General features: G+C 46.7%; 1 protein-coding gene across 1 annotated transcript in view; it reads right to left on the bottom strand.

The window, feature by feature from the left end:
* The window catches only part of adgrl1a (adhesion G protein-coupled receptor L1a), a 47,810-nt gene extending 36,647 nt beyond the window's left edge, over nucleotides 1–11,163 (bottom strand). Inside the window, exon 1 of the mRNA XM_041957996.1 lies at nucleotides 11,055–11,163. Within this exon, the coding sequence (XP_041813930.1) occupies nucleotides 11,055–11,124 (70 nt within the window). The 5' untranslated portion in view covers nucleotides 11,125–11,163. The remainder of the gene's footprint in view (nucleotides 1–11,054) is intronic.
* Between the last annotated feature and the right edge of the window lie 228 nt (nucleotides 11,164–11,391).

The raw sequence follows: 11,391 nt of genomic DNA, 5'->3' as shown, positions 1-11,391 counted from the left end.
CTCCAGCTCTCTTCATAACTGCATACCTTTCCATCTGCCTCCACATTCAGCCTCACAAACAAAAAAAAAAAGCAAAAATAACAAAATGGCTGCCAGCTTCGTTTGCAGCCCAGGTGGAGGCAGGGGCAAGGAAACAAAACAGAAGTCGAGACAGAGAAAGTGATCTGGCAGTGAAGTTCTCTGCCGTGTTGAAGGACAGCTTCTCTGCGCTGAGACTGCTGCCAGCGGCTGTGAGAGCTGCTGTCCGCGGTCCTGAACCGACAGGACTTCTTATGGGAAAATAACATCCGAAGAGCTGGAGCTGTTTCAGAGACTCCTAGGTGCTGTCCGCTGTCCTGAAGGAGCAGAAGGCTTTGACTAAGCTCTCCTCTGCGTTGTCAGTAGAGAGGACATGGCGCATACTAGGCTGATGGTGGGCATACTGTCAAATCAAAAAAAGAGCAGTGCTACCGCCACTTAAGCAGGCTGGAATTTAGAAGTTCTTAATAAACTGAGGCTTGCACTGCACAGTATTTCCCCCTGCCAGACGGGCTCAGCAGCAGACAAGGGCACTGAGTCAGCCCCTCTCCCCGACTACTGTTAGTGCTGAAACCCACAGAGCGGGGCTGTTTTCCCTTCCTGACACTGAGCTAGCACTGCTTAGGTTTCAGCTGCTGTCCATTCAGGAGGAGCGCCCATCTGGGTCAATGTCAATGTCAGTCATCCCAGACATGCTCTGCAGCGATGCGCTACATGATTCACTGCCATCAGACTTGCTCATATTTCTAAATGCCACCCATTTATGCAGCAGGGACTTGAGTTCAGTTGTGTAACTAACGCCATTAAGGCTGAATGACTAGCACAGACAGACTTCAAATCTTTTATGCCTCGCCAGCATGCAGTGCCGTTGCCAAATCACAAAGGCCTAGATGCAAAAGCGCATACTAATTAAAGCACACGGAGATGCAAACAGCAGGCGAGGCCAGTCAAACAAATCCACACAACAAATGCGAAAACCCACACAAGCAAATTAGCACAGACGCAGGCGTACTGGGCAGACGGATGTGCACGTTCGCAGTCAAGCACACGCATACTTGCACACATGCATACACATATGCATACACATACACGCAGTCCCGGTGTCACGTTGGTATTACAGTGCACAGTGTCAGTGTGTGGCCTTGTTCTCTTAACTACCCTGTGGTGTAAGTACACAGCGGCGTACAGCTGGACAGCGATTAGAACCACACAGCGAGCCAAGAGGAGAGTAAAACTGAAGGGGGCCACCAGGAGTGATCACGCTCAGTCTACTTTAACTGTGGACCCACACTACAGGAACAATAGGCCCTGTCAGAGGTGAAGACCACATGTGAAACATGCTTTACATACTAACCCACTTTATATGGTAAATATTCCCGGCAATTCAGGGCCATCTACTGCCACACCAATGAGCGCTGATACAAATAGCAACAGAGGAAGGGCTCAGCTCTTGGACAAAACAGCCCAAGGAGCAGTTGATTTAATTTCTTGGCTGTCGGCTGAGTTAGAAGTAGGCTGTTTCAACACTACTGAATAAATACAGATAATTTCTGCCGTGTTTCTGATCAACAATTGGCCATTACATAGCTGCTATTTATGCTGATCAGCTTGTGTTTGTGTAAATAATTTCAGCTTCTTAACATCACTGTTGTATCTATATCTTACATCACCTGCAGCTCGCCGACTAGATGGTGACATGCCAAGTTTATTTAGTGAAATTGGGCTAACTCTTATAAAGACAGTTGTGTTTTGGAAGAAAAAGGCTCAAGCAAAACATAATGAGGCTACTGAATTACAATGATGTAAATTTTGGAATAAAACAAATTCACCAGCCCAATTTTATAAAGAGTGCAACGTATGATCCCTCATCTTTCTCAGGTGTTTCTCTTCCCGGCCCGGCTGTTACAGTACATGTTTAGCCATAATTGAGCACAGCCATTATTGAGCCACTACACCTCAATGGTGGCAGCAACCATGATAACCAGCCTATTTCGGGCCCCACTGCAAATCTCTACTTCCTCCATATTGTATCATATTTCACACCTACATATTTCACACCTACGCTCTCACTATTTGACAGGTTCCAGGTTACGGTGAAATTCACTGTGTAAGTACAGCAGGGTGCACCTTACATACAGATTTACGTGATAGAGATTTTTGAATGGCGTATTCACAAAAAAGAGTGTAACTTACCTTCACGAATTCAGTGTGTGTGTGAGATAGAGAGAGAGAGAGTGTGTGTGTGTGTGTGTACGTGGTTGTGTTTCAGCCAGATGGCCTGAGGCCTAGCTGGAGCTGTGGCTCGGCTCTGAGCTGAGCTGAGATGAGCAGAGGATAAGCTTGGACTGGCCATGGGCTACGATTGTCCTTCATTCTGCAGGAATCCATTAAGGTTTCAGGGTCTCTTCAGCCAACACACACACAGACGCGCACACATACACACGTGGCCATTTAGTCGTGCCTGTCAGACTCATAATAGCTGGATGACAGAGTGTCTTTCTCAGCAGCAGCCATATGTATAGGTGGATCCAATCCTTAGCAGTGACTCATCTCCTGTGGTATATAAAACTGTGTTAATATCTGTCATCTGCAAGGAATGGTTACCAACTGTCACACATACTGATAATGATATGAGTCAGTTTGATAATTATACAGCCTGATTTGCATGGATGTGGTGGCGTGCAGAAAAACAGGGATCTCAAACACACACACACACACACACACACACGCACGCACACACACACACAACAGACAGGGGCCTGGTGTCACTCCAGGGCAGCTGGTGTGAGAGGCTGAAGCGGTTGGCTTCATAATAGAAGCTCCATACAAATTAAGAGCAAGAGAGAGAACTGATTGGATTTGACTCATTATCCTCACACAGTAATTAAAGCCTGAGGGTGGATAGATGCTTGGACCCTCAGACGAGAACATAATTTTACAGAAGCCGAGCTAGTCTTTGCACACACTCATTCCTTCTCTGTTATAACGAGTCATACATCTAATCGCACTCTCAAGCACACACACAAGCACACACGCACAAGGTTTGCGAACATCGTTTGGAGATGACCGGGCATGGCCTGCAATCACAACGAGTTGTGACCCAGACTTTAGAAAAGTTTCAGAAAATCTTTGTTAAGTCAGACCCACTCAGAGAGACTACATTTAGAATTCTGAAAAGTTCACAGTATGAATAGACAAAGATTCCTCTTCACAAACTTTCCATCATCAGCTTTCAAACATAAAAAGCACTTTGATTTCAACGTCTCCGACAGTTTAACCTTGGACCGCGTTACCACAGACGCTCTATAGTGTGTTTTCTCAGAAATAATTGAGTGAGAAGGTTTGGCCTTGCAGGTAGCCAGGGACTGTGATAGCGACTTTGCAACTGAGTCACAATAAGAGATTATACTTGTGGAGCTCTAAGGCTGACTTGTTAGCTGGATGGCTGACTGTCTTTCGGGGGCCGAAATGTGATCAGCCTCTCTTAGCCCCTTTGTCTGTTCCAGCAGTTGTCTCCTAATGCCACTCATTAGCATACCACTGAAGCATAGCGCCAGAGAAGGTTTTCGCTAAGCAGTATTGGTAGTTGAGAAACTGGGCATGCTGCTGATGAGGTGGAATTCTTGTTATATCACCGTCTTTAAAATTAAGTTGAAGTGGCATTAAGGCTAATAGGTGAGTACGCTCTTTTTGCCCAGAGATCACAGTGGAATTTTAAAAGCATACTGCATACATCTACATATGCCCTCAAATTCAGCTCTGGCCAAAAAGCTAGTTCCCTCATGATTTTCAGGTTAGTTCCTTAGTAAAGCTGGCGAAGAAGAACAAGTAATTTTACAGTCATTGGACAGAACTAAGAGGTCTCAGTGATGGGAATCCCTCTCTCGCAGAGAATCATCCCGACCAATTTCTCCAGTACTTTATCAGCTTAGCGCTGTATCTTAGCGACTCACTTAGCACTGCAAGTTAGCGTAATGACTCGCTGGAGCATGGCCTGTCACCACAGACAAGCTGAGGCGATGCGGCCAGAACTGTCACATCCAGGCAGACTTCAAGCTGAGGAGTTGTGACAAAGTGACATCCGGAGACAAACCTAAAGGCCTAACATGAGGGTGCAGGGGGTGGGGGCTGCTTGTGGGACAGTGTGTGTGTGTGTATGTGTGTGTGGATAGGACGGGGTAACACTGCCCTCAAAGCTAGGATGCTATCTCATCACCACTGACTCCTCCGCCTGTCTCCTACAGGCGAAGGAGACGGAGGAGATGAGATGAGGAGCGACTGTATAGGGGGTCACCAGCCGCGCTATAAGGTCAGAACACAAAGCAGCGCCAAAATGACACACATCCACTGTGATGGAGCAGAGGCAAGCCAACACACAGGGAGGGAAAAATGGGATGGCAGAGCAAATTACACAGCGTAGACAGACAGAATAGAAAAAGATAGAAACCATCAAACGAGATGCTGGCAGAAGATGAACATGACGAGCGTTCTTCTTTGTGGAGGCACAAGGTCACGGACATAATAGGAGTGAGGCAGACAGATTTGTGGGAGCGAGGTCCTCCTATTGTTCTGATCTGCTCAGCACAGACAGCCTCTCCCACCAGCAGCCCGGTCCTCCAACTGAACTGAATTACAGCACAGCCCATAACATTACATCATTCATAAGAGAATTAAACATGCCCCTGCTGGAAATGGGACACACACACCCTCATGCAACACATAGCCATGCATTCGCAATGATACACACACACACACACACACACACACACACACACACACACACACACACACAAAACAAAATTCTTTCAGGCGTACACACACAAGCCCAAACCCTCATCCATCGTCAACCTCGAGAACTCTCTGTGTGTGTTGACAAACTTTGCTGTGGGGGGAACTAGCAGGCATAGCAGAGAGATTAAGACAGGCGGTTAAAAAGCCACTGAGACACAGAGCAACACACACACACAAACTTGAGGAGGGAGGCGAGACGGGACGTGCTCATACTGTCAAACCACTTCATTGCTGGCCCTGGCGCCTAATTATGCAATAAAAGTGCCTCAGCGGGGGGAAACGGCATAGCCCAAAATAAAAATCAGCCTGCCTAAAAAGTAGGAGATTCACCCGGTGTAAAATATCCTCCATCTCCCCAGGGATGGGAGCTGTGCTACAGGCCCAACACAACTCTATTCTGTTCTCTGTTTCCAGCACATATCACAAGAGGCAGGCCAGCAGACAGTGAGTCAGACCTAGATTCATATAAACAGCGTGGCTGAGTGAAACTGCAGGTGATGCAGGGAAACAGCCACAGGGACGAGGGGAGAGCGGAGCAGAGACAGAAAAGCAGCGAGAGGAAGGTGAGGAAGGTGGTGAGAAACTGAGGAGAAGAAAGTGATAAGAAAAAGGAGGAAGAGTGAGAGATAAAGTGTGGAGGAGAGAGGGAGGAGGCTGAGCGAGCACCGTGCAAGCCCTGCTGTCAGGAAGATGTGCGTGTGCATTTGGAAGAGTTGCGAGTCGCATCCAGAGACTTGTTAGGAAAGATGAGTGCCAAAGCCCGGCCCTGCCGCTGCATTAGACACTTAATTAACCTCCTTATACGCTAAGCCAAATGCTCGGACGTGTGGACAGTGTGTGTGTGTGTGTGTATTTTTACTGTGCATGTTTATGAGCTGCTTGATCTGTTTGCAAGTATCCACAACGTGAAGCATTTTAGGTTGCTCCTGTACCTTTACGTTTTATATCTACAAATTAAAAATGGATTTGGCTGTAAAACACTACTGAATGCCTCTTATCCCTCTATGCCATCTTGTTCACCTGCAGTGCAATGAACATATACAGTATGTTTTTTCTTTTTCACCTCGGCACCATCCCTCGATCCCTCATCCAATTTCATCCACCCGGAAACTCTCTCATTTACCCTCCCCGCCCGTCCACTTCACCCTCCCCATGCCCTCTCCATGTCTTCATTCCTCCCTGTTGTCCAGACCCTTCACCTCCAGTTCCCCCCCCACCTTTTCCCTTCCCATCACTTTCTCCTCCTTCACCCCCCTCATTGTTTTTCAAACATCTCCACTCATCCATCTCTCTCTCTCTCTGCGTCTCTCTCTCTCTCCCTCTCTGCTCTCTCTGCCCTTGGCTGCCAGCCTTAAGCTGCTGCTGGTAATTATCAATCTGCAGTCCACAAAACACACGAGATGCGAATGCACGCAACCTCGAGCACATGACACGCCTGACACATACACACCAGCGCTTCTGCACACACTCGCGAAACAGCACTCCCGGACACACAAACCGGTGCACACACGTGCACGCACACACACGCATAAATAGTCCTTCGTGGCTACAAAGCCTCAAAGTTACGCAGCTCGGCCCTGAGAGAAAAAGGCAGCTATCACACGACTGCACAAACAGGAACACAGTCCCCAATCCTTTATGTAGGAGTTTGTTTGCAGCACACAAATCAATGTACACAAACTAACATACCCCGACGCACACAACTACAAGCAAACACAAACACACAAACAAAATGGGCGCGCACACACAGAAAAACACACGTACGCTAACACTGTGAACGAATGAATAAACAAAAAGGCACAGCCCCTGTATACAGGCGCAGACACATCAGAGCGGCATGCGTCATCTTCAAAGGAAGGTTTGAAAGAACACGCCGCCACTCCGCCCCGGCCTCTCCCTCCTTCTCCCGCCCGCCCCCGACAACCAATATATGTTCAAAGGCCATCCATTAACCTTTCACTCACACAGGCCTCTCTGTGATCTACTGCTCTCAGCCAAGGGCTTTGAAGAACACAGCAACCCCCAGCATCGGGGAGGGAGCAAGGGATGTAGCAAATGGGAGAAAGAAGGAGGCGAAAGAGAGTGAAAGGAAAGGCAAAGGAGGAAATGACAATGACAGGAGATGAGCGCTGTTAACAGATAGTAGGCAGAGGGTAAGGAAAGAAAAACAGAGCCAGGGGGGTGATACTCGAGGGAGAGGGATAGAAAGTGAGGTAAGGTGGCGGGTAGAAGAGGATGTGAAAGAGAAGACATGGTGGGGTGGGTGGAAAAAGGAGGAGGGGAGGAAAATGGAAATGGTAGAGGGAATAGGAAGAGGGTCCAAGAGAGAGAAGGTAGGCCAGTAAAAAGAGGGGGGGGGGGGGTGCGGGAAGACCATCACGACGCAGAGAGAGGGAGTAATAGCTGAGGTGTTAGGGGAGAGAAAGCTCTGGATAAAAATAAGAGGCGAGTGTTTGGAGAGAAGTGCGAAGCACAGAATACTGCTAATAAGCTGGAGAGGCAACGAAAGCTTGAAAACATACACAAGAGGCAAAGAGAGAGAAAGAAAGGCTTTACGCAGTTCTTTATTGCAAACTCCAGATGATACACAGCAATTAGTGTCAGTGAAGCCTGTGGATTTCAGCTTTATGGCAGAGAAAAAATGGGGTAAAACATATTCAAAGGTCATTTTCAGACAAAATGAGAGCGTTTACTTGTCTCCATAAACACATCGACAACCAGCCGGTTCCGATGGCAGTCTGTAGGCTATAAAACACAAAGCTATTAGAAACTTGAAAATGCAAGTTGCCTGAGTAGTTCTGAATTTAAGCCATTAAAGTCCAGCGTAAGTCATCTGTCTGTCTACAATTATGCATCACTTACATCAAAGGAAATAGAGCTATTTGGAGCAACACATGGCTAAACTGTTATATTTAATGTATAAATACTTCCCAGGATACTTCCCATGTGATGCATCGATGGATTATTAATAAGAAGTGTGGACGTGCCTCCACTTCGTTGACTGCTTTGGATATATCTGATTGTTGCAGTGGCAGCTGATTCTGATCAGCTAATATCACGCAAAAGTCCGGTGCTCTGCCCGAAGAACTGCTACAAAAGTGTAGAGCTAAGAGTTTACAAAACCCACATCAAAGCAATACAATATGCTGCTCAGCAAATTATACAACAAGAAGCCAAATAAGCACGGCAAGGTTAGCGGCACTACCACTTTATTGCCTCCTCTTGAAATATTATTGCTACAAGCCTGTCAGAGGATCAATTCTTATGAATTAGTGAGTAGGTCGCAGTTTTGAAATTATCATTTTAGTATTATAGTATTGCGGGACTGAAAGTTTCCCCTCTCCGTGCAAAAATTCAATATTGGTTGTGGTTTCAGGTCAAGTATTTTTTAAGATCTTCACTCAGAATTTTAAATCTAGGGTTAGACCTGAAATAACTGTCAGCTCTGTCATAAAAAAAGCATCTGGCTTGCAAAGGCATTGTGAATTCTTCATGTGGCCCTCTGCGAAAAATAACTACCCACCCCTGCATTATAGAAAGCCAAACACTGCATTGAGATCAGTCCCCATTCAGACATTCTGTCACCATCCAAGGACAGTCGAGAGACTAAAGCACTTTGTTGAGAAGATGTGTAAAAACAGCTAGGCCCCCGTCCTTAAATAATAACCAGTGTTCAGGGGAAAAGGCACAGAAGAAAAAAGCTGGGGAGAGCAGGGGAAGACTGATAAAAATGTCTGCGTGTGCACTAAAGGACCAGGGGCCTTTCCACGCGACTGATCTGAGAGCAAAGGCTTAAATACAGGGGAGATGAAAACAGATTCCACCAGTCAGCTGGCACTAGCGTCCTGATATGAGTGGCACACACACATACCCACATAAATATTCTCGCACACACACTCGCCCATCTGGACATGCCAACGCACGCATGTAAACCCAGACAGATAGATTCTTGCACATACACATACACATCGCTGTGCATTCATGAACATACTAAACACACACATATACAGTGTGTGCAGAACTGCAAATTCACACAAGCTGAAATGACCTCCAAGCAGCTTTTATAATCGCCCTGCTGCCAACACTGCTGCAGATAAATACAAATACACACGTACGCCGATGCTTGCGCTGTGCTAAATGAAAGCTCTGTTTCAGGACTCATCGAGTACGGCGCAGCTGCCCGCAATGTCTGCCACATTAAGCAAGCCTAATGGGCTTTCCGAGCAACAAAAGTGTGCATGAAGGGTTGTACATTCTCGAGCATTCGGTGGAATCAGCGGGACATTCTGTGTGTCAGAGTACACATGTCAATCTGTCAGGGAGCCCACCGCGATAGGGCTGGCAGAGAGGTTTATATATATAAATATGTAAGTTAGAATTAGCTTGCATTCACAGATGAAAATATTGTTATTGTTTCACACAGCCAAGGCATTTCAAAGAGAGCTGGAGAATTGCACAGTGATTTAACAAGATAAATAATCACCGTGTGGAATGGGCAGGAGACTTGTGGGACAGAGCAGAGAAGAAGAGTGTGTACAAAGCTCATGCTGGCTAGGAATATTTGCGTTAAAGAGCTGGTTCCGGTGGAGAATAAATGTGCGAGTGTTAGGAGTAAATATTAGAATGTGCAGTCAGGAGTAGAGCGAGGTTAAAGCATGGCAGATTAGTAGGGACATCGAGGAGAAGCAGGGGTACACATTAGACTGTGAAGCCATGTGTGATGATCCTGCAGGTTTCCAAATGAGCTCTGATTAGCCTCAGAGTGATTTCAGCAGCTCTCGTCACATTCAAATCCTGCCCTCTTCCTTTAAATGCTACCTCCCTTGTTCTTTTTCACTTTTCTCTCCTGCTCCTCTAGCCACGCTACAATAGAGAGAATACATTTCAGCCAAAACTCAGCTGCCAGAATTGTGAGCACCAAAATGGTGCACATAGACACACGAGCATGTGTCTATGTGCGTGCCTGGGTGCCTGATCCCATTAGAAAAAGATTTTCTTTGTTTCATCAAACCAAATGTTGCGCCTGTGCTTTGGGGCTGAATACAGATAACAGTCAATTGATTATTAATGCATTATTAATACTCCCCAAGTGCCAGGTCACACAGATAGTTGGAGGCTTATTTTCACACAAATACACACACCCACACACAGACAAACACAAAGCAACATAGCGCCAGAGGCCAAATGTGTCCGATGGAACAGAACGTACGCTACACAAATCCAATGTTGCAAAAGCAGCCAAATTAAGATGGAAAAAAAACAGCACCTACTCAAATTAGAACAGCACCTGGCCAATCAGAGCTTACACAGAGGGGTTGCTAAAACCAGTGCTGACACAGGCGTACACCAACACATTTTAATTTTACCCTCTTTCCCTCGGCTTCCTCAACTCCTCCTGCTTCATCACTAGCCCCTCCCAGTGGCTCCTCCTCCTCCTCCTTGTCCTAGCTGTCCATCACCCAGCGGCTCGTTGGCACAGACCTGACTGAGAGCATACAGCAGATGGTGTGCTGCTGCCTGTGTGGCAGGCCACTAGCAGGACACCCAACAGCCCCTCCTCTCCCTCACCGGCCCTCTGCCTCCCCCTGCAATCCCTGCTCCTTCCCTCCTACACATCTTCTAACACACACACACACACACACACACACACACACACACCCTCCAGCATCACTTCAGCCCAACCAGGTCACCTGCTGCCAGGCTTACAACAGCTAGCACACACAAGCACACACAAACATAAAATGAAATATCTTATGGTACATGGCACATTCAAGGAGGTCACACATATGGCACCATTACATGCACGGATTCCCCCTTATATTCTTGCCACGCTCCGACTAACATCAAGATGACAAGAAATTTTATTGACATTCACACATGCACTCACTCACACTCTCTCTCTCCCCGTCTCTTGTGGAGACAGTTTGGTTAATCAACTGCAGGGTTTCTAGCCTGGTCAGCAAGTCAATACACTTAACCTTCATCACGTAGCTAACTTATAAATAATACATCCTAATTTGCAATAACCTGGTCTGGCCAGTTGTAAGCCACAGTATAACCAATAGGCACTTATGTGCAACACTGGGAGCAGGCCTAATGAAGCAATGCAAAATTCTATACATTGTATATACAGTACTGTGTATATAAATAAACAGTGAACGCATGGAGTATAAACACTGAATACAGATGAGTATATTCATGAGGTGACAATATAAAATATATCAAACTTGATGTTTATAACGCACCTTGCGAGGAAGGAGTAACGTTGCTGAAAGCCACAGCACAGGTGAAGACGATCCAGACTGCTAGAGCCATGTTGGAGGCTGACCAGGGGGCAGGGCGAGGGGCGGGGCTAAAGCGTAGAGATGGTCAGCAGGCACAGGTGAGTGTGGCGGCACTTCCTCAGCTTACACCCTCCCTGAGGGTGATCCTGCAGGAAAGGGGGACGGAGGAAACACAGAGGTAAGTGCCTCATAAACATTTGTATGTAGCTGTAGTATGTCTATACAGAGGAGTTGTTCCACTGTTCTGTTTTTCAGTCTTTCGCCTCTCAGCATGGCATTTGAATTAGACAGTGTTGAC

Source organism: Chelmon rostratus, chromosome 17 (assembly GCF_017976325.1).
Source record: "Chelmon rostratus isolate fCheRos1 chromosome 17, fCheRos1.pri, whole genome shotgun sequence".
Classification (NCBI taxonomy): Eukaryota; Metazoa; Chordata; class Actinopteri; order Chaetodontiformes; family Chaetodontidae; genus Chelmon; species Chelmon rostratus.
This window is presented reverse-complemented; position numbering and strand designations above follow the sequence as displayed.